This window comes from Primulina huaijiensis, chromosome 16, assembly GCF_012295235.1.
Source record: "Primulina huaijiensis isolate GDHJ02 chromosome 16, ASM1229523v2, whole genome shotgun sequence".
NCBI classification, from domain to species: Eukaryota; Viridiplantae; Streptophyta; class Magnoliopsida; order Lamiales; family Gesneriaceae; genus Primulina; species Primulina huaijiensis.
Genome location: NC_133321.1, coordinates 19,417,226 through 19,441,563, shown reverse-complemented (window position 1 = coordinate 19,441,563; position 24,338 = coordinate 19,417,226). Strand labels below are relative to the sequence as shown.

The following is a 24,338-nucleotide window of genomic DNA, read 5'->3' as shown; positions in this document are numbered from 1 at the left end:
GATGTAGGTAATGATGTATTTTATTTTTGGATTATTTGTAAAAATTTTCTATAAATAGATCTCTCATTTGTGAAGAAAATCACAATTGAGTTGAGAGAAAAATATTATAAAGTGTGTAGTGTGATAATTTTGAGAGTTTGAGATTTTTACTTTTTTACCGTAAATTTTTACTTTTTCACAACAATTTTATCATTTTCCTTTCCTTTTTGTCTTTAATTTATGTGTTGGAAATTCAAACATTTTGAAGTCATTGTTTGGTTGGCATTCTTTTAAATAATGTTTTCATACAAACGTATGTTGTATCTTCCCTCCTCGTGATTATTTCAATTCCTATTTTATATATTAAAAAAAATAAATATTTTGTGAGACGAATCAATCATATCCATATTTACGAAAATAAAATAATTCGACATAAAAACAAATACTTTCTCATTGGGTGACCTAAATTGAATACATGTATCACGAAATTAACTTGTGAGACTGTCTCATGGAACTTTATTCGTAAGACGTATCAACAATACTCATATTCACAATAAAATGTAATATTTTTTACATAAAAATTGATATTTTTTCATAAGTGACTCAGATAAAATACTTATCTCATAAAATTCACATGAGTTTTTGTGTTATATAAATTAAACCGTTTGTGTTTTATGTGTCATGTGTGTATATAAATAAATAAATAAATAAATATTTTTTAAATAATAATACACTATATCAGTTTTTTACATTAAAAAAAAAAAAACAGTTGTCACAACATAATCGGAGTCCGAAAATTTTATTTTATAACGTAAATAATTTAGAATCTCATATCTTTTAAAAAAGGCGCGTTATGGGCGACATGTGATTTGTGAAGGCAAGTTGCCCTTATTATTACAAATCACAAAGCAAAATACAACTTTTCATCTTAAACGTGCCCTATAATAATTGGATTAGGGGGTTTCCAAGCAAATATAAAAGTAATTGTTTATTGCATTCAGATTTTTTTTATGGATTTACGTTAAACCCAAACTGCTAGGGGGACATATTGCGGTGGACAAATCTTGCTAAAATAATTTTTTAAAATAATATATTGAATAGTCGATTTTGAAATCTTGAGTAATTTTAACAAATTTTATCAACAAAACAACATGTTTCGTAATTTTATTTCTTAATTATCAAACTTAGTTTTTTATTATACATAAATTAATTTACATGACTATTAATGAAAAAAATATGAGCATATACTAAAAAAATTTGTTTAAAATATAAGTATTTTAAATCGTTTGGATCATGCAATTTTGTAATTAATAAATTTGATATTCCGGGTGCTTTTGGTATGTAAATTATTGGAACGGGGTTTGAGACATATGATTAAATTTGTTAAGGTTTCCCATATATTAAAATTCGACATTTTCCCTGAAAAGTAGAAATCAGCAACTTGTTTTTTTTAATCAACACTTCTTTTAGCATGATCATAAAATCAAGTTATATCTCATTTCTTCATTAAAAATAAATAAAAGTATTTGACTTATATTTTATCAAAAAGAGAAAAGTGTCTGTCTAGTCACATGGGATTTAATTTTATTAACAAAATACGTATCTACAAATGAGGGGTGATGATGGTTCGTGGAGTCTTGGATACCTCAACTTTTAAATTTTATTAAAATCTTGAATATTAAATTCATGAGATTATCAATTATTGGAAATCCAAGGCGAATATTGGAAGGAATGACGCTTTTAGTTTTGATAAATAACAATATATTTATTTTACTGGCGTGAGGCTTGTTTTTGTATTATTAATTAATAACTAATTTGATGCGATAATACCGTCTAAGCACGATAAATTTGGTAACAGTGGCTTGGTACAATATATCGATGTTGATCATAATAATTTAAAATAAATTAGAGATTATTATTGTTGTTGCTGTTTAATTCAGTGAAAATGGGANCGAGATGATGAAGATGAAATAAGAGTGGGTGGGTTTTCTTGTCGGGTTGGTTCTTTCACTAATTGACTATTGGTTTCAGCCCATTATCAAATTTAAAACAAGCCCAACACATAATAAAATTACAATTGAAAGTTTTGCCCAAATAATTTTATCATAATAATTTTTCGGTATTTCGGTATATACCGAATTACCGAAAAATTAAAAAAAAATATACCGATACCGATACCGAAAATTTCGGTACGGTTACCGTACCGAAATTTTCAGTATCCCGTTAATATCGGTAAATGCGGTATATTTCAATACGGTATGTGCGGTATACCGAAATTTCGGTATTTTTTCCCAACCCTAATGGGAACACAGACAGTCTATTTAGCTATCTTAAATACTCTATTTTTAGGGCTTATTATAAAATATTTTATAAGTCACAAGTTATATCTTCCTTTTAAAAGTATCTTAAAATATTTAAATAAATGAGTTAATCGAGAAGATGAACGAATCTGTAATCCCGATAAAATAATTCCAAGATGGTACGGTACACTTTATTCCTTTTTGTTTTGCAGGTCAAGTTGCCTTTTCTCTTCATAATCCGTTTGTTTTTCTTCTCATATTTCAAATCTTTTCCAGAGCTTGAACACTTCCTAAAGTGTTTGCGACTCATATCTTCGACTTGCACGTTTATCTTCTTGTTTTTTTTTTGACATCCTTACAAATTAATTTATATATAACGAGCCAAATAAAATTATTCTATCATTTTAATAGTAAAAGTCATCCCCCAATTAATTAAAATACATCATTCATCTCACCCATAACTTGAATTTTTCGGGTGTTCTGACTTTTCGATCGTTGATTTCGAATATGGAAATTGGCATGCCTTCCTTTTGAATTTAAATAAATAATGGGTTTCTTATCATTCAAAAAAATTTAAAAGCCATGATATATTTTCATAAAGAAAAGTCGAGCACATTTTAAAATAATAATGTGTGATTGAAACTTAATTGAATATCTGATTTGCATAGGGGAAACCAAATTTTTGGGCAACGGGACGATGAACGCTGATGGCGATGTTTAATAATGAGAAGATTTGACATCAAATTTGACTTTTCTTACAATATAATATATCAAACCGCACACATAAATCAAACCCCTAAAATTCCACAAGCTCAAACACCATCAAAACAATGTTGCGTAATTTGTTTTATTGCTTATGAGCTGTCCATCCAAAAAAAATAAAAAAAAAATTCTTCCGGTTTAAATATATACTCTGTCGAGAGTACTTTTTTCGTAAAAATCTCTTATATTATAATGTAAGTTGTCATCATTGTTGACAATCACAATCCAAATACCAAAATTGCATTATATCATTAATAAAAACACTCTAAATGTAAAATATAAAATCCTAATTTGAGTTCGGGTTCAAATAGTTAATTTATAAAAGCCTACCCTAGTTCTTTCAGGATCACAAGAACTCATCGGTTTGGCATGACTTACTGTACTTGGCTTGCCCGCGACAAGAGGTTATCTGAGCATGTGGACACTAGCTATTACTTAATAACTTATTTTATAAAAATTTAAAGTACGTATATTTTTAGATGTTTTTATTTGACGTGACCACGTGATATTTCTTTGATGATGACTTAGTTTCATAGTTATATTCTTGTAATACTTGGACATTCCCGGAGTATTTTGTACATAAATTTCGATCTATAAACAAAATTATTTTTACATGAGAAGATCAACAAAAGAACTCTAGCAATGAACTGGCTCGCAAGTTAACAAACATGTTCCTGAACTAGCATAGGTTATGTTTATTGCTCATGAGATTATGTGAGATCGATCATCTTTAGAACTCAAGCTAGGAAAATACTTAGCTTGATCGAATTCAAATCTAACAAACTCGCAAGCAACTATCAGTAGTTGATTTGTCTTGTACGTCTACAACCGAGCATATATAAATTGTCATCGCCGCCTGTCCGAATTTTATTTTTAAATTTTTTTTATATATTAAGTTTGTGATAATTTTTTTATTAATTTAATATTAGTTCGAATGATTCAATTTAAAAAAATTAAATGCTTTTTATATTTTAAAATTTTAACTCGGATAGATTCCATTGATCACGTCTGAATTTAGAGAGAAAACAAACAAAAAAAGGAAAACTATTGTAGAATTAACGGATACCTGCGTTGTAATTAAATTTTAATTTATCTATCAATATGCGGAATATAAATATAGCCTTTAATTGTTCTTCTCCCCTACAGCTTTTCACATTTATTATTCTGTCATGGCCTCGCCCTTTTTCGTCCCCAATTGATTGCAAAAGTCCAACTTCGACTTTCTTATTCAAATATACGTATGGCAAAATTACGGGGTTGGCCCTAGCTTGCTGTTTTGTGATATTCCAGCAAATCTCACATTGCCACGTGGTTCGGCAATTAAGATTAGGGAAGCACAGAGTGATATAATCGAGAAGTTTCCTTAACCTCAGCTCAAAAATAAAAATAAAAATAATCGTTAGAAATTTTTGACTTCTTCTCGAATTGGCATGATTTTTAATTTTTGGCTTGGCTGCTTATTTATAAAACTAAAATGAAACTCGACGTGATCGCGGTTTGAGGCTTAGGTCATAATTCCAATATATGACGTAATTAATTATATTCCCACATAATTTGCATGTTAACATAAAGCCCTGATGGAGAATATTGATTTGTTTTAGATAAAGATACAAGTAATTTACATTTTTTAGTTAAGTGACTTCATTATAACTAGGAGCAAATATAAAAATATACATATTTAAAAAACAAAGGGGCGGAATAATAATAAATAGCAGAAAAGGAGGAATCGATGACCGGTGGGATGCTAGTGTCCAACTTTTGCCTTTTAACCTTGACCTGAAAGATATTAATGCCCACTTGTTGGCTTTCCCTTCCAAACAAACCTACATTAATGATTCTACTTTCTAAATCCACACCACCCTCCACCTTTTTAAGGACATAAATATGGATTGCATATCCTCATTTATAAATTAAAAAAAAATTAAAATTATTTATATAATAATATGTACATATACATCTTATTAAATATCTTTTTTCCAATACATGTACAATTTTATCTGATTTTTACATATCCAAATATTAATCTTTACTGGTTGGTGACTTGTAGTCCATCTTGTTTCAAATTTAAAATGAAGTATCGAGTTTTGTAACAAATTCTAGTCTAACTAAAAAAAATATTAATTTTTACTTGGACCTAATTTTTCAGTTCAAAGTACTTGGTGATAACATTATATTTTAAACAAGATACAATGTCAAAAAATGTTTTAAATAATCCTTGATAAAGATACATTTTATTTCACCAAACCATTTCCTCGAAACTCGCTAATTAAGGAAGGCGTAAACAAAACTCAAAATCCTTGGTAACAAATTTTACAAAATCTCACCTTAAAATTCATATATACATATTTTTTTAAATATATTTAAATAATAAAACTATTACACAATAGATTTATTTCTCACCCTCCACGAACCCGATTCTGGAATATACCCCACCACCCAAACCACCCACCTCCTCTTTAAAGCTGCTACGACTCCATTTCCCAAAGGCCCCCTCCTCGTCTCTCACCTCAGATGAGAACTCTATTATCTACAATTCTTGACTTTCCGACCACCACCACCACTTCTTTCACTTCCGCTGGCAGGTCCTCGGCCAAAAGACCTAAACTCCACCATCTCCTGAAGGCGGAGAAGGGAGAGGATCACAACCACCACATCCAGCAGCAGGCTCTCCTCCCTGATCTCCCCGATCACATAGCTCAACTCTGTCTTTCTCTCGTTCCCCCTTCTACTCTCTACTCCGTCTGCCATTCTTGGAGGCAACTCATCTACGATCCATCTTTTCCCCCATTTCTTTCTCTCTACGCTCTCTTTGAAAAAACAGAACCCCGACCGCAGGCTTTAAATTCCTTCCAGTTCTGTTCCTTTGATCCCATTTCTTGTGATTGGAAACACTTGCCTCCGCCTCCACCTGGATTGGATTCTCGCTTCCTCTTGCGACACCCTTCCTTTATTTCACGTAAGCTTCCCATCCAATCAGTTGCCGTCTCTGGAAAACTCATATTTCTAGCCGCCACTGCTGATCAACTCCAGCCTGCTTTATCCAAACCCCTAATATTCGACCCGATCACGAAACAGTGGGCACACGGTCCCTCAATTCTCAAACCTCGTCGATGGTGCGCTGCCGGAGCTTCACGCACCACCGTTTTTGTTGCGAGTGGGATCGGGTCCCACTACAACACCGACGTTGCGAGGTCTGTGGACAAATGGGACCTAAATTTTCAGTCTGACAAACAAGAATGGAGCTGGGAAAAGATGAGGAATCTTAAAGATGGGAAGTTCAGTCGCGATGCGATCGAAGCCGTTGGATGGAGAGGAAAATTATGCATGGTGAACGTGAAAGGCGATGCAGCCAAGGATGGTACAATATACGACGTTGAAACGGATTCTTGGCAGGATATGCCGGAAGGGATGCTTGCTGGGTGGCGAGGCCCAGCTGCGGCGATGGAGGAGGAGACGATATACGTGGTGGATGAATCGAAAGGATCATTGAAAAGGTACGATCAATTCAGGGACATGTGGGAGGAGGTGGTGAAAAATGAAATGCTCAAAGGGGCTCAGCAAATCGCGGTGGCACGGGGGAAAGTGTGTGTGCTCCGTGCTGATGGCGGCGGAATCGTGGTGGTGGACGTAGCAGCTTCGCCGGCCAGGCTGTGTGTTGTGGATGCTCCGCCGGGTTTACAAGGAGTCGCGATTCATATCTTGCCCAGATTGAGCCAGCAAGAAATTCAAACCAAGTGAAGAGTTTTATTCGTTCGTTATTCTATGCAGAAATCGGAGCACACTAATTTTGTTGATTTGGGTAAAGTTCACTTCTTTCATATAGGTTTTTTGTTTCCCTTTTCTTGTTTACAAATGTTCGACAAATATGTTTTTCGTGGTTCTTTTATCAAATATTTCGTATCAAAAATTAAAAAAATATAAAATTTTTTTTAATTTATATAATTAAATTTCATTAATTTATAAGTAAAAATTATTATTAGTTATTATTATTCTACTGTGTGGATGGCCTTCCTTTGGGAAAAAAATATCTGTGATTTTTTCTGGTCAATAAAAATATTGTGGATTTTATTTTAATTAATAATTAAGTAAATGTATTTGCATGTGAAAGGGATTTTGTTTTAATTAATAATTAAGTAAATGTGTGTGCGTGTGGAAGAGGTCGGTCAATTAAAGGAGTTGGCTGGATCGAGCTAAACGACAGAAGACAACTTTTCAAATCAATTCAATTTTTTAATATAATCGAATCTTTATATTTCTGGAGTTTTATGATTTTATATATACGTCACCAAATTCTTCACATAATGTTTTCTGAAAAATATTTTTTTTTATAATCACAATTTTAAGGTTTTTTTTTTTTAAATGAAATCAGATTTTCATAATGATCAATCAAGTTTTGTTTACCAAGAGACCTATATAAAAGAACCTGGACAAAAAACCTTGAACTCCAATAGTATCCTTTCGGATATATGTTGAGACACAAGAACACGAGTTACATGATTTGAATGATTATTACAAAATCCTTTTATCATATATAAATAATTTTACCATGTTTCTTTTTATTATTGTTATATTTTTTATAAGACAAGAAAGGAAAATTGTGATTCTTTCCCTTTAATTTTCATTTGAATGCGATAAAATCTTCGTTTCTTATTTATGTTAGCCACATTTATTTACAAAATCCGATATCTTTGACCACTCCCAGCGCGGTTGCGAGTCTTGTACCATTCCCAGCTTTATAAAGACCTTCCGAAAGGCTAACAAACAACATCGACGACTTAATTAGAACACTCCATGTCTAAGGGGTCACAAATTTTTATAAAAATATATATATTTTTTCAAAAAAGATAGATGAAGGCAAATACAAGTTACTACGATCCGATCGTGTTCATAGCATCTCATCATTAACGATCAGTTTGTAAGAATTTCAACTCGAAAATCAATCGATCTGTAACACTGAAGTGTTTGATCCAAATTATTAATTTTGATTTTTTTATATAAATATTTTTTTTAATATGGTTGGTAAAGACTACCTCTTCTCACAATGCTCCGATCCGACTCCGCCATACATCACTGGCCCTCTGTTTCAGAGATGCCGATAGATGGAGGCAAATACGAGGTACTACAATCCGATCTTGTTCATGACATTTCGTCATTAGTGATAAAATGTCACGAACAACGATCAGTTTATAAGAATTTCTACTTTAAAATCAATCGTCGTCGCAACACTGAAGTGTGTTTAACCCAAAAAAATCATGTTTTGATTTTGACTTTTCCCTCTATATATGTTTTTTTTTTTTTATAAATTATTTAGAATTTGATTTAGCACTTGAAGAGACAATTAAATAAACAATATTTGTAACATATGCAGAAGCTTATGATCTTGATATTCGAACGTCCGAGACAGATCAATCCTGCCTATATTTACAATTAAAAATAATATTTTTTCATGGGTGACCTAAATAGAATATTTGTCTCACAAAATCGACCCGTGAGACCTTTTTACATGAGTTTTTGTGAGATATCAAATATTTACAATTAGTTACCGAGAGTAAGATTTAAAATTCTTGCATCACTACAAGAAAAATCAGCATTAACAACACATCAAAGACAACAGTTTTTATTAAAACCGTTGTCTTTTTACTTTTAACAACGGTTTTAACAAAAACCGTTGTCGTAGCCTAAAAAAATCCGCTCAAAGACAACAGTTTCTTTAAAACCGTTGTCTTTGATATATCTACGACAACGGTTTTTAAAAACCGTTGTCTATGAGCGTTTTTTTTTGCTACGACAACGGTTTTTAAAAACCTTCTATGAGCGTTTTTTTTAACTACGAAAAAGGTTTTAAAACTGTTGTCTATTAACGTTTTTCTTCAAGCTACGACAACAGTTTATAAAAAACCGTTGTCTTTTAACTGGTTTTCTATAAATTTGTTGTCAATATTACATTTTGCGACCGTTTAAGTTAAATCTGTCGCAGAATTTAGCGACGGTTTGAAATAAAACCGTCGCCGATGTAAAGATAGCGACGGTTTTACAAGAACTGTCGCTAAATGTAGCGACGGTGTTTTAAACCGTCGCTAATTTTAGCGACAATTTTGGTCATATCGTCGCTGATTATACCTAACCGTAGCTATATTTAGCGACGGTTTCTAATATCCGTCGCTAAATATAGCGACAGTTTATGTAAAAGCTTCGCTAATTTTAAATCGGCGACAGTTAGAAAATTAACCGTCGCCAATTGCGACGGTTAAAGTCAAAACTGTCGCAAACTGTCTATAAATATCCCCACCCTCGGTCTATTTTCTATCATACCACTTCACAACACTTAAAATTTTTCTCCCTTACACAATTTTAGTTTCGATTTTCTCTTTAAAATTTAATAAATTTTTAAAATAAAAAATATAGTATTTTCGACGATAAATCAAAAATATAGTTTGCAAATTAGATTGTGAGTTTTTTTTATATTTATTAAAATATTAAAAGTGAAATTTTTTTTACTGAATAAATTAGCGACGGAAAGCATACAAAACCGTCGCTAAAATTAGCGACGAAGTTTATAAAACACTGTCGCTAAATGTAGCGACGGTGTATTAAACCGTCGCTATTTAGCGACAGTTTAAATTACGACCGTCGCTAATTTTCACGACGGTTAACGATGATGTCCGTCGCGAATTAATTTGCGACGGTTTTTTAAAAACCGTCGCAAATTGTAACTATCACAACTCTCCGCAACCGTTGTCTTTTAACGAATTCTTTAACCACAGGACCTTTAACAACGGTTTTATATACCTATACCGTTGTCTTTGAACACACCCTTTAACCACAGGGCCTCTAACAACGGTTTTAAAAGGCCTACGACAACGGGGAAAAACCGTTGTCGTAGGCCTTTTTTCTTGTAGTGCATCCTTTCATGTTTGACTCAAATTTTACAACAATTGGAGATAAAAATAGTTATGTTATCCTTATTGATCTTTCTATTTATAATCGCATTCTTCATCTTATGAGTTTTGTTTCCTAAACTACCTATCATTTTAATTACAATATAACACATTCAAAAATTTTCAAATACTAATATTTTTATGCACAATTACCCCGGACATATGGTGCACTTGAGTAATATTGCTAGTCATATTAATGAGAGATAGTTAAAGTTGAGATCCTTATACTGATTAACTTCTAATTGATTTGGTGAACCTTTATTTAAAGTTAAAATTTCCCTTAATTATATAAATTTATTAATATTACTTTTCCCCCAAAAAATTTCAATTATTTCTTTATTTATATTTTAAAAGTTTAGATAGTCTATCATTTTTAATTAAAAAAACATGATTTTTTAAATCTTATTGTACGTTCTTTTCATTTGTAAACCATATATTTGTCCAGTAATGATATGTATTAAAAATCTTCTTGTGCGTCCTTTTCATTTTTTAAACCATAAATTTGTCCAATAATGATATAAAGTATTTGAAATTAGAAATTTTGGAAAGCTCTCTATCTCAACAATAACGTTACATATTGAATTTTAATTTTAAACCTACTCCAATTAATAAATTAATACAAAAACTTTAATTATACGTGGACATCCAACGTTTGTATGAATGTATAATAGGTAGTCCTCATCTTAACATATTCTAAGTCCACGATGAATGTACAACAGATCACACACACACACACACAAATATATATATATATATATGCCAAATCAATCAATAATTGTATGTCAACACAACAAAAGTCTATTTTAAAATTTTGAAAGTACACGAGTTCTTTTAGTGGAAGCAATGCGCAGACTAGACGAGCTTATTTTCTTTGTAAAAATTAATTACACGTGGCTCCAACCTCCGCTATCTGTTATAATTTCAATTTCAAATACATAAATATACCAACACTAAAGGCGTGGCATAATTCCTCACTCTGCCTGAAGGACACGAGGCAGAGCGTGACATATATGTTCCTATCTCTATCCTCTTACGTGTCCAATAATAAATTCAAAGAAGATATATCTGGGAATTTTTTACGTTATCTCGTCAATCTCTTGAAAACTATATGTATACTAACTTACATCTACTTGTAAACAAATCAGTGATAAAATTTTGTACGTAGCAAAGGAAAGATGCATTCTGTGAAACAAAAGGTAAGTGACGCTGCCGCAGCTGCCAAGGAGCATGTTGACGTCCTTAAAGCCAAAGCTGGAGAGAAGGTACATCTTAGCTTAAGAATTGGATCAATTTGGACAGAGAAGTATTTTACTAATTAAGCAAGATTTTTCTAAGTAAGGGTTGAATGAAATTCTAATGCATGTTTTGGAGATAATATGTTGTAGAACTTGTAAGTTTGGGGCGGGATTTTAACGACAGAATTTATATATTTTTTCCATTACTCGAGATGAAATTTTTTTGATATATATTGTAGGCGGAGATATCTACGGCAAGGACGAAGGAAGGGAAAGAGATTGCTAAAGAACGGAGGAAAGCGAAGGAGGCTGAGGCCAATATGAGGCTGCACGAAGCCAAGGCTCGGCATGCGGCCGAGAAATTGCAAGGAAAGCAACACGGGCTTTTTGGTCATAACCACCACGGCCCAGGTACAGCTCCGGTGAAGCACGGCCATAATCATCACACAGGTGCCACTGTCCCAACGGCGAATGCTACGGCTCCTGGCTATGGTCATTATAATCACACAGGCGCGACTGTTCCACCGGCGAATGTTGCAGCTCCAGCCCATAACCCTCTTGGCGGCCACCGACGCCACCACCACCACCATCACATGGGCCTGAAATGAAGTATTACATGGGCGGAAGATCTATATTTTACATTTAGTGTGTTGCGCTTTTTCTTTTAATTTTCTTTGGCTTCTTTATGTAAAAGGTTTGTATATGATTAATGAATGTATCAGTAGATGACATCTTACACTTAAATTTCATTAAATCTCAAAGTTTGATATTCTATGTTGGATATTGATAAAAATATGGTAAAGTCAGTCAGCTTCGTTCCTATATAATTTCTTAATGATAATATTAGATATTTTTAAAGTAATGAGACCGTAAGCTTTTTAAACTGAAAATAATTGAAGAGTAGGGCGTAATTGAATGGTGTATTGAATCAGATGATATATAAATAGTCATGTTTTGATAGAAATACTCTGTTTCAGTTCAATTAAATGGAAAAGGCCAACCGAAAAAAATTTTATATTTGAATAAACCCATGAAAAAATATTACATATCCAAATAATGTAATTGAGATGATAAATGATAATATTGAATTTTAAAAAATGTTATTTATACATTTTAAGAAGTTACTGAATTTTTAGTAAAATGGAAATCGAAAAAGAAAAAAATATAAGAATTGTGAATATTTTAATATTGAAAATATTATAATTTTGGTCTTATAATTTGTATTATCTCTATTTTTAAATAAGTTAACGACAAATTTATATTTTTATTCATGTAATTTAAATATCTTTTTCTATTTTTGATTTGATGAATTTTTATTTTTAGTCCACTAATATTTAATATTGGGAAAATGGATCTGAATATTTTTTATACATTTTTGGTCATTTTTTTTATCAGAAGACACAATTAACTCTGTCAAAAAGGACCAAAATGAAAAAAAATAATACAAATTACATGATTAAAAATAAAAATTTATCGTAACAGGACCAAAAATAAAAAATATAAATTACAGATCTAAAATGCAAATTTATTTAACTAGATCAAAATTAATAAAAATACAAATTATTTGACAAAAAACTAATTTTTCCTTTCTAATATCATACACTTGAATCTATTGAAAATTTAGTATGTACTTATAAATTAATCTGTGATGAATAACATTCAAAACATTTATGTGCACTAATTTTTTAAAATTTATATGTTACTCTATTGGACATAGGTTCTCAAATTAATTTTAAATTTTTTTACCCAAACAATATAACTGTACGCACAGATAATAATCCTCTTCTATATCTAATGTTTCATTTTTATCTCCATATCCCGTTACACACAAATTAAATTTAAAATTCACTTGCGTCGGATCTATTATTTAAAATATATTTGATTGTTTGAAAAAAATTATTGTCTCCTAATCTATATAAATATAATAATGTACTTGATAGTCTATCATATATGTGGTCAACTAATTTGAATACGCAAGTATTTTATTCGGTGAGTAAATTCTAATGCCTTTTTCTTGGAAAACAAAAGAAACAGGTTTTGAAATAGAATATTTAAACTTTAATATTTATGCTGCTAATTTTGATGGGGCATTTTGTTGAAAATTTGCAATAATATAGGCGGAGAAATCTGCGGCAAGTAATAAGGAAGACAAAGAAGTGGCCAAGGAGCGGAAGAAAGCGAAAAAAGCTGAAGCCACAATGAGGAAGCATGAAGACAAGGCTGGGAATGTGGCCGAGCATTGGCAGGGAAAGCAACAGGAGCTATTTGGTCAACATGACCACCACGGCGCAGGTGTGGTGCCCGTGACGTGAGGTGATCAACATCCCATAGGGGCCGATGCAGTTCCGCTCTCGCATGCTCCAGCCATTCTCAATATGATCAAGCAGTGTCGCCGACAAATGCTGCAGCTCCGATGCAAGAGCCTCTCGACGGCCCCCGCCCAGGCCTGTAATGAGTATAATGTTGGAGGAGGTTATATATTGTGTACTTCAATGTAAAGTTTGTTAGAAAAATTGCTAACAACAATAGCGTAGAAACGAACTTGCAGAGATAAAGCAATAACCGAAACAAGTGTGGTGTTTACAGTATGACTATTGAGTAAAAGGAAGCAAAACCAAACCGAGCCCTGTAGCATGTACAGTTTCCTTAAAACAGATTTGTCCCCTCATGTATGTGTTTCGAGGATCGTCTTGGACGTCTGTTTTCCAGGATACAACGGAACAACCAGCAGTGATTTAGCACGAGACACTACTACGGCGAACTGAAAACGTACCTTTACTTTATCACTGAGATTTAACAGAATCCAAATGGAAAGCTAACAATATGAAATGCAAGAGAATGCTTGAAAGAGAAAAGATTTTCATGTACTTGAAATGAGGAAATGAACCCCACTATTTATAAGCTCCAAAATGCACACAAAGAGTCATGCAAGATTAATTAACTCAATTAATCTTCCCATTAACTCAAGAATATGAAGAGCCAAAACTCTTCAACTAACTCAAGAATGTGGAAAGTCAAAAGACACTCCACAATAATGAGTCATAACCAACTCAAGAACGTGGAGAGCCAAAAGGCACTCCCACATTCATGAGATATAATTTTTATTCAAATTTCCAACGATTATTGCTTCTTCTTTCTTTTCTTTTTTTTCAGTGTTTTAAATTGTCGGTTTGTGGCTATATTGTATCTCTGCATGTGTGAATGCATCGGTTCTTACTCCAACTTATGTGAGTGAATACTGAATTCGATGCCTGTAACATATACATTCGAAATATATTGGAAAATAGGAAATATGTTTGATTTCATGTTAACCTATGTATAACATCTTAATGATACATTGGATTTTTTCTAACGATGTTGTTGGAACACATGTAATATATCGTTCTTCTATTTTTTTCCCCATCATTTCCACTTTTATTTTCAGCCTGAATTTCATTTCCTTTTTTTCACTTGGATTCAGGGATCAGAAGAATTTGCCCGCTTCTTGCACCTCGAGATTGAGTCCTTGTTTCGTACGTAGGATCATGTTTACTGAGTAATTGTTTACCTTATATATAGCTGAATAAATTATCTCATTTCAATCATATCACTTGAAATACTGCAATGCTTCTTCCCACCACACGTCTCGCAAGGACTTCGGACACCTCTTTTCATTTTAAATGCAGCCTATGATTCCCGGCAGCTTAGCTCTTATTTCTGATCTCAGTTTCTCTAAATTCTTGCATTCAATTCTTGTTTGTCTTTAAGCAAGCAGAATGACCCTGGCCATGCTTTGATGGATTTAAAAAATTCAGGAAGGGTGGTGAGATGGGATGAAAGGGGGGCAAGGCACGAAGACTTGATTGTAGCTGATCCTCATGATATCTGGCACAACTGCAAACTCGACATACTTAAATGTTCCGGTTCTCCACTCGAAAAAATGCAAGGTTATTGCCATGACCACAAACTCTCTATGTATCGTGAAAACGTTTATGGTTTCTTTTTAAACGGTTCTATACAGATAAGCATTATTTCCCTAACTTTAAACCTAGGACGGAATGAGAAATTTCGGGAAAAATTGGCTGCCATCTTGCATCAGATGACTTTTGTGTCTCACCAAGAACACTTTTCAGGTTTCCGAGCAGAGTTTCTTTATTAGTTGTCCGAAATAGGCTCCTCCAATTCAAGAGGATACTTCATCAACTCGTGCTATGCTCACTGCCAAACTGAAATGCAACAAACAAGGCTGAGTGCCGGCTTTCCGGCATGAAACGACAAGGTTACATAGATTCATCACGAGTTTCGTTACTTGTTTACCCCTTGTTTTTAACTTGAGTGAGGTCAGATTCGTTGACTGGGAGATTGGTTTTATGAGTTATGACAGAAGCCCATTTCAGAAGATATATTCACTGTCCTTACCCATGCGACAAAACTTGTCATAACCGTGTTTTCGATTCTCAAGAGCATCCGTTGGTATAAATATATAGAGCCCGGTACAGGTATTCTTTGAGTTTGAAGAAAAAGATGCATTGCGTATATATTGAAGAAAAAGAAGTCAGTTCTATACAATTCTTTCAAGGCATTGGGAAATATAATTTCTCTATTTAATTTATTTTCCAAATATTATCTTTTCCTTGATTTGATTGCATATAATATTTTATCTTTCTAAAAAATGAGATAATTATGCAAATAATATCATGATATGATTTTGAATATTTAAATATGATTTGACTTTCTAGATAATGTGATAAATATGATAAGATCCTTCTAGATATGTTATTTATGATAATAATTTGTATGATATGATATCTTATTCTTAATAGAATTTTTGTTTACCATATCTTGTAGGTTTTCTTGTGGAGATAAACTCTAGGAGAGATGAAGTCTATAAATAAGAGGATTCATATCATGCAAAAAGAAACAGAAGAGAGAAGAGTTATTTTTCGTGAAGAGTTTTCGTGGAGAGTTTTGAGTGATAGGATTTTCGTGGAAATAGTTTTTCGTGGTGGAGAGATTTTCGTGGAAGCTTCTTCGATCTATTGCTCTTTTGTTTTTCACTCTTCGTTTGAAAGTTTTTTTGGCTGCATATTGTGTGCACTTTTGCACGTCGTGGGTTTCATAGAAAAACGTCCTACAAAGACGTTGATGTTTTGAAGAGTGCAGATATCGAGTGTTGCCTCGAATGTTGGAGACATCTGCAGACAACATCCGTAAAGAAGTTGGCTGAAGATCGTTTTCGTGGCTCCTCTTTTGGCATCACGTTTTTTAGCTTTCTTGTTTAAGTTTTATTCTGGTTATTTGTTTTAGAAAGCATTTGTTTTCTCAACTTGTTGATCACTAGTGATAGGTTTTTGTGTAAACGATTTGGTTTTCTAGTGATTAATTTTTGCCATAAGACACCGCACATGTATTTATACTTGTGCATATTCAATCTTGTCCATCTATCTATTTAAAATCGATTTGTGTTACAAAATATAATATTCCGCTGTATGTTGTCTTAAATGTTGTAACATTTGACACAACACTTAATTCTGATAAAACACGAATTTACAACTTATACTGATTTGATTATATTAGATATATTTTATTATCTGTCGAACACAACATAACTCTTACACATTCAAATAAGGGAAAGATTTAAAAAAAGGTGCAGAGAAACTCTGTGCTTGGGAATGTTCATACTTGCAGCATTATAAAATAATATCAGTCTAACATATGCATAATCAACGTAACGTCCCGTGTAAAAGTAAGCGTGACTTTTTAGAGAAACTGTTTTATATTATGGATAATAATGGAGTGCATCAATTATTTCTGTGATCGTTTTTTTTTTAAAATATATTAATTTTCAAATAATAGACTCATCGTCACGAAGGAATTGGCTGGAAATAACTGTATATTAATGCATTGTTGTGTTAAAGCTTCCAGCTCCCCGAAGGAAATGCCGATTAATGAGATAAAGATGACATGCATATGAGTTATGCCTTAATTATATATACATATGTATTATAATTTACATGTATATATTCGTAGACATACAAAATACGAAACAATCGTATAATTCCAAAATCTAGAATTAAAATATCTTATACATACCGAATATTGGAAACTAGTGAATCATATATATCTAAGAAAAGAAAGAAGACGCTAGGAGAAAACAAAGAGACCCCCAATCCCAGTTTTGGGCTATGCCAGCTCAATAGTGCTGTGGTTTGAATTTGAAAATGGGCTAAATTCCTTGTGGCCCCATATCCTTTGTCGCCATGCGTCTTCTCCCCCATCTCTGCCTCTGCACACACATGGCGTCCGACCATTTTTCAATTTTGAATCCCCAAAATACAGCCATATTTCACGCCATTATTGCCAGTGACTCCTTGCTTGCACAATCATTAACCAAAGCATACACCACCGTTTTCTTTCTTTAAATTGCAGTTATTTTGTTTTTAAAAAGTGAAGCTTTGGATCTGAATCTTTGTGCGGGAACTGATCTAGATGGCAAAGCAACTTATTGGAATGGAGAGTGTAGTTTAAAGGTTGAGCTGAGATGGGGTTAAGAGGTAGTAAGTGTAATGCACCTGCCGCTTCGTCGCTGTCATCTTCATCGTCATCTGGAGCTGTTGTACGTAGGAACCGGTCCACCAGAAGCAGACTGTTGAAATCTTCTTGCCTCCGAAATCGCTTCGATGATGATGAAACCCAGGTTGCTAGATCAAATCAAAAGATTTTACTTTTTATTGGATTTTTTGTTTGTTTTGTTTCAGCAATCCGATTCGTGTTCGGATTCATCAGTAATGCGCGTGTATATGGGTTGTCTTCTTTGGGGTTTTGAGGGACTTTTTTGGGAAAATGGTTATTTTATAGCTGCATATACTCTGAAGGAATGGTGCCTTAAAATGTTTCACCTTATCAATTAGTCTTACAATATTACATTTTAGATCAAGATTCAATCTTTTATCGAATCTCCTGGGTACGTATGCTTGTATGTGGTTATTTTTGTGAAACAGAGTGATGGGATCAACTTCTTAGGGCCTAGATTCAACCACTTTTGCTGAAATGCCGCCTTTTTCTGTAAGAATCTTTCATGCTTATGCTAATTCATGCCTCAGGTATCTGATTGCCCCGGTGAAGAGAATGGAAATACTGTCTGTTGTCCAACTGAGTCGAAAACAGTTTCTTCTCCAGTTTCCGCTGAAATTTACAGGAAAGATATAGCTGACCAAAATGATCACACGAACTGCATTACCTCTGACGTCGAGCTCGATGAGTGGGGTGAATCAGGTTTCACTGATTCTGTGTCTAGGGAACATAATGCATCTCGAGTGCTGTCCTCTCAGTCACTTAATCTTACCAGTCGTTTCCTTTCTCGCTTCAGTTTCTATCCTGGAAACTTAAGCTTCCGGCTGAGCCGGGCAAAAAGTTTGGGCTTGTCAAACCCTTATCCCACTACTTCTACGACTGTCACAATTTTGAATGACGAAGAGAAGCGAGAAGATCCGTCAGTTAGTGCGGTTCATAGACTAATCAGGTCACGAGGTTGCAAAATCTTTCCTACGTGTTTTAATAATAGACCTTTCAGAATGAGACGTGGGCATTGTCCATCTAATGGTTTGCGTTTCGGTCCATATGATTCTGATTATTTCGATAATTCGCAAGATGATCAAAGGATGAATTCTAGACGTGATATGGTGATCAGTAGAGGTGATGCAAGAATAGACTGCACTCTGAATTTATTTTCTCCTATAAACAATAGCAACACAGATGCTGCTGGACTAAGAAGTTCCGACAGACGAATTGCTGCTCGGGAACGAATAGAACGTAACATTCGATTCAGCAGGACGTTAAGTGTTGGAAGGCTTCGTGATAGAGTCCTTCGCAGATCACTTGTTCCTGATTTAGATCTATATCGTTTTCAACAAGATGAAGAAGTGAGACATAGTAGTCAAGTTACTGAGAGACAAGATTCAGGTGATACACCAGGGGAAGTGGTGTCCTATGGAAATGATATTAGTCTGCCGGTTTCTTCTGGTAATGCCTTATCAAACATGTCAATATCCTTTTATGGTACTCAAAATCAAGAATTTGAAATCCCACGAGCTAGGGACACTGGATACCATGATGTCGGGGAGCATCGATCAAATTTCATTGAACGTAGAAGAAGAATAAGATCTCAGGTATTTAACCTTCCTGCTTATTACTGAACCGCAAAAGCAAATTGTGAATGATACAAGTCGCTGTAACATATCTCTTGTCTTAGGTACGGGCACTTCAACGACTAGGAAGCCGTTTAGAGAATCTATCTGGCCATGACAGGTCTTGCATCTTATCTGGTCAGCATCTAGGTGGTCGTTGCACTTGTCACATTGCTGCTCGAGAGGTTAGTTCAAATGATGAAGCTACTGCAAGGGCTAGCGTATCTAGAATCGGGATGTTAGCAGAGGCTTTATTCGAGGTAATGTCACTAGTCTATTTTCGCACGGCCTAATTATCTTTTAGCCTGACTGCTACAAAGGTGAATCTTTACAAATTTTAATCAGGTTCTCGATGAAATTCACCAACAATCTGTTGCTTTATCCACTCGGCATACCGCATCTTCAATGGCATCCATTCCAGCACCCGACAAAGTGGTGGAGTCACTACCTTTGAAGATATTTAGCAAATTGAAAAGGAAGCCAAGTGATGAAGTTGCACAGTGAGCAATCAATTCAATACAAAGTTTCTTGAAAATATGGAAATCATGCATTTCTTTGCGGGACATAATAACATTACCCTATCCATCTTAATTTCCCTTGCTCCTTAAATCTTAACAGATGTTACATATGCCTTGTTGAATACGAGGATGGAGATAGGATGAGGATATTGCCTTGCCATCACGAATTCCATAGAGCATGTGTGGATAAATGGCTTAAAGAAATTCACAGGTGTTTTTTCTTAGCTTTATTCTGTTTATTTACCTTTCGTGTTCACTGTTAAAAGGCCAAAAACTCTATGGAAAATATCACGTATTACCTGACCTACCAGTTCAATAATTTCAGGGTTTGCCCTCTTTGTCGAGGAGACATTTGCAGACTCGACTCCTCGACCACATGAGGTGTATCATATAATATTGCTGCCCTCCATGGTCGAAGAACTTCAGCGCTTTTTTTGTGAAGTTCGCTGTCTTTGTTATAGTCAAGTCAATACTGTGGCTTCTGAGTTCATTTTTTCTTCCAGCATTAGGTTGTGTAATGCTTTTAAGTTTGATCAAAACCGGTTTGGCTAAATGTAATCATGGTTGAATACCTTGCTGCTGGGAAGTAGCGCAGGTACTCCATCGCTCATGACTATGTATTTGATCCATTTTCACTAGATTTGCTACTGGATCTCGTTAGTTAATGAGGGTGTGTTTCTATGAATTTTTTAATCCGATTATTCGAGTTCACAAGCTCGTTGCTCGTGACCAAAATTTTTCCTTTATACATTTCCTACTTTGTTGACAACCCCTCTTGCGATAAATTTGACATTTATTGCACAAGACAATAATCAAACTTTGATTTATAATTTTAAGTTTAGAAATCGTCATAAAAAATGTTGTACAACTGTTTCGACACGATTGATTCAGGCAAGAATTACATCAAATCTAACTCGATTGCAACGTCTGTGCGCCATACTTTTGAGAATCACAATACTGAGAAAATTCACATTGACAAGGTCCTTTCCTGACCTGCATCCACATGGGAGAAAATAATGAATGAGAATTGAAACGGAAACATTTGTCAGATAAAGGCTAACATTTCAATGCATGGTATGGTCTTCAAACCCCCAGGTCTAGTTAGACTTGTCATGCTGAAGAAACACAAATTAAAACTAATGCTGCCCTTCTCTGCACTTTCACCAGGAAAAAAATGCTTCAAGGGGTTGCCGTCCATTCAAATGAACGTACATATAACCAGTCATAATTAGAAGAAAGAGGGCCAAATTCATATACCTTGCGTAATGTAAAGGACACCCTTCTTGAACCTCTGCGGATCAAACTGTCCTTCACTTTATCCACCTGTGTATAGCAAAGATTTCTTATTTTATGACTATATCACGAAACTGGTTTTCTTAGCATAGATAAGTAAAATATCAAAATAAGTTTTTTATTTTCATCAGGCCAAGGACTTTGCATTAACAATCCTCGGGGATTAAAATGCATTGAAAAACTAGCACATAGTCATCTATTCAAATAATATCGATAAAAATTGTACCTTGTGATGTGGAATGTAATGATGCCAAGCATATCTCGACTCCCCAGAGAGTAACAGAATAGATCGAGGTGGAAGATAAATTGATTTCCTCACAAAATCTAAGTTTTCTTCAGATATTTGGTCCTCGTTATCACCACTTGAGGACGGCTTCCCCTGCCAAGTGCCGGTTGTGTACTTTCTAAATTCCATGGTACAAGGGCCTGCGAGTGAAAGGCTGAAAATCGATCCTTCAAATGCCGAATGAGTGTCTATATGTGGAGACAAACCGACCCCAGGCGGATACTCATTGACCTGTTAATATTTTCTAGATAAGGATGAATAACTATGCTGATTAAACAAGAATATGTGTAACAGTCTTCGAACATGCTAAAAATAGAATATAGTTATTAAGAATTTTTTGAAGTTCTTAAACATAATTCCTTGCCGTCAGTTGATTGAGAGAGACATCTATAGCACCATCAAGAGTTTGAAATGATCTGAGTCTTTCAAGTGTTTGTGACACAAAATCCGGAAGCTCACCCAAATATCGATTCGTGTTAACATTCCTTATCTGCAAGAAGGGAGATATAAGAGAAAGAAGAAAGGAAAATGCTAAAAGGTTAATGCACTCATCTTCTTGCATAGAACTCCCTAATAATCAAAGCCCAAAATATTTGATTGAATCAACACCAAAATATAGAGAATATTTTATATTTAGAAGTCTTAAACACAAAAGAAACCTTGCGAAGAAATAATTTACGCCATTTGTAAAACGGAAATTTCTATATGCGGTTAAAACAGTACAGAACATGGAAGAAAGAGAAAAGAAAAAGGAATAACAATTAATAGCCAGACAATGAGTAAAAAAGCTTACATCATAGCAAAACTCGTATCCATAATGTTGAACCCTTCTTTTGGCGAGATGTCTCCATGGCCGACAATCAACTGCCAAAAGCAACTCCTGCAAGAGAAAATGAGAAATAATACAACAAGGTAATATGATTATTTGTGAATTGCAAATCAGAAATACTGATCAGGAGCCGATATATTACTCCAAGATGTGATCCTTAACTTCCTCTTCCTTAGCAGTAATGAAGTCGTGGATTAAGAAAAGTCCGGGAATGTTCAAATCTGAAGCTGATGTTGATGCTGGAACTGATCCAATAGAGTTAATCTAAAAAGATGACATATAGACAATGTTAATGGTGGTCTTTAATCTCTACAAATTAGAAAAGTTAATCCAAGAACAAAAAGGATGAAGAGAACTAAGAGGAAAGGTAAGGTCAACTAAAAACTGCATACTCCAAAACAAGGTTAATCATCACCATTACATTGAACAAAAATCATAATAGAAACACAAACAAAAGTATAAGCACAAAAATTCACACCCTAACTCAACTTTATCAACAAAATATTTCGTGCAAAAGTGCAACAAGCAACAGAAATCACAAGAAATATTAATAGCAGCAGAAGCACTAGTTGCTTTCAGATAGGCCATCGGAAAACTCTATAAAAGATTAAATTTCAGATATCACATGTGTTTCTTCAACAAAAACACATTGAATTTGAATTCTCTCACTTGATGGGCAACCACCAGCTCAACATCGAGAGTGCCAAGAGGGAAAGATACCTTATTAAGTGATTGTACAGAATACTGAATATGCAATGATCGACCACCAAGACTAGAACATGGTTTTCCATTCAATTCTTTTAAAGCGCATTGAGCACTCCTTTTCTCTTGGAAAGAAACAATAACCCGAGTTCCACTTTCATCAGCAGCATAGACTCCTTTAACTTCTCCATATGTACCGAAAACAGATGCAATAATTTCATGTGAAAGTCCAACAGCAGGACCACAATTTGCCACATAAAGATGAGGGCTTGATTCATCATCTCTTCCCTTGGGACATGTAAATCTTGGTAAACCCATAACTGTAATGCAAGAAAATTCAAGCGTTTTACTTTATTCTGCCAATTTATCACAATCAAAATCACATTTAACAAAACAAAACTGTGTAAGAGAGAATGCAAAACAACAAGTTCAGATTTAATATGGATGCCTGATTTAAAATCTCATATCCTGGGACACGTAAATACTGGTAAACCCATATCTTTAGGGGTAAGAATATTACAAATTTAGTCTTAACTTTGCATATTACCAAATTCAAGAGCACCATTAGCCAAACATAAAATGGCATAAAGAGAGAACAGATTTAAACAGCCAGAGTCAATCATAAATGGGTATGCGATGGATGAAGAATACGCAGTCAATATTGGTTGAGCAATTGAAGGATAGATACCTGGAAGAGGAGCACGACCTACAAAATCTTGAACGTGTTGGAGGTATGATGAACGATGATTTTTATTGAGTTCGTTCGAAGTCGTTTTCTTCGAGTTGGGCCTTATTAACGACTTTAGATACAATAGCGATGCGATATATATCTTTTGAGTAATTTGCAAGATTTTTGTATATGAATGATATGTCTACAACAGCAACATAATAACAAAATGTATTTTTGATTTTCTGTTGCCGTCTTTTCGAATTACATGATTAACGTGAAAGTTATTGTGTGGGCAAAAACTTATGTGTGTGACGCGAGTCGTATTTTGTGAAACACATCTCTTATTTGAGTCATTTATAAAAAAATATTATTTTTTATGCTAAAATTATTACTTGTTATGCTAAATATCGGTAGAGTTGACCTGTGTCATAGATAAAGATTTGTGAAACCGTCTCACAATAGACCTACTCTATCGTGTGTGTATGAAAGTTTATTCAATATGTACTCAAAAACAACGAGTTTTCACCTCATACAAAAATATAAAAAAAAATAAAAAAATTTCCAGCCCATGGCTTTAAACGTCCCACTATTCCGATTCATCCTGGACCCAATATAATTTCAGAAGCAAGAGGTTTTAGATCCGGAAAAAAAAAGATCCAAC

General features: G+C 34.0%; 4 protein-coding genes across 6 annotated transcripts in view; 3 read left to right on the top strand and 1 right to left on the bottom strand.

Annotated features, from left to right (window-relative positions):
* The window catches only part of LOC140961826 (uncharacterized), a 35,054-nt gene extending 23,122 nt beyond the window's left edge, over positions 1–11,932 (top strand). The window contains exons 1-3 of one of the 3 annotated variants that reach the window (XM_073420554.1): positions 11,053–11,241; positions 11,454–11,664; positions 11,725–11,932. In XM_073420554.1, coding sequence (XP_073276655.1) covers positions 11,155–11,241; positions 11,454–11,664; positions 11,725–11,822 — 396 coding nt within the window. In that variant the 5' untranslated portion in view covers positions 11,053–11,154 and the 3' untranslated portion in view covers positions 11,823–11,932. Of the gene's footprint in view, positions 1–11,052; positions 11,242–11,453 lie in introns of those variants that run through there. The other 2 variants (XM_073420553.1, XM_073420552.1) reach the window with 2 other exon arrangements.
* On the top strand, positions 5,474–6,947 carry LOC140962107 (F-box/kelch-repeat protein SKIP25-like). The gene has a single exon (XM_073420971.1). The coding sequence runs from the start codon at positions 5,553–5,555 to the stop codon at positions 6,777–6,779; it is 1,227 nt and encodes a 408-aa protein (XP_073277072.1). The 5' UTR covers positions 5,474–5,552; the 3' UTR covers positions 6,780–6,947.
* A 5,420-nt stretch (positions 11,933–17,352) lies between the features above and the next one.
* Positions 17,353–20,573, top strand: LOC140960781 (uncharacterized). Its single transcript, XM_073419051.1, has 6 exons — positions 17,353–17,890; positions 18,297–19,361; positions 19,445–19,639; positions 19,725–19,879; positions 19,998–20,108; positions 20,223–20,573. The coding sequence occupies exons 1-6, from the start codon at positions 17,735–17,737 to the stop codon at positions 20,275–20,277; spliced, it is 1,737 nt and encodes a 578-aa protein (XP_073275152.1). The 5' UTR covers positions 17,353–17,734; the 3' UTR covers positions 20,278–20,573.
* Positions 20,574–20,689: 116 nt separating this feature from the next.
* Positions 20,690–23,645, bottom strand: LOC140960787 (alkylated DNA repair protein ALKBH8 homolog). Its single transcript, XM_073419061.1, has 8 exons — positions 23,555–23,645; positions 23,026–23,327; positions 22,468–22,569; positions 22,270–22,356; positions 21,841–21,966; positions 21,417–21,707; positions 21,155–21,220; positions 20,690–20,890 (listed from the first exon to the last, which is right to left on the bottom strand). Exons 1-8 carry the CDS (start codon positions 23,628–23,630, stop codon positions 20,807–20,809), a joined length of 1,134 nt encoding a protein of 377 aa, XP_073275162.1. The 5' UTR covers positions 23,631–23,645; the 3' UTR covers positions 20,690–20,806.
* Between the last annotated feature and the right edge of the window lie 693 nt (positions 23,646–24,338).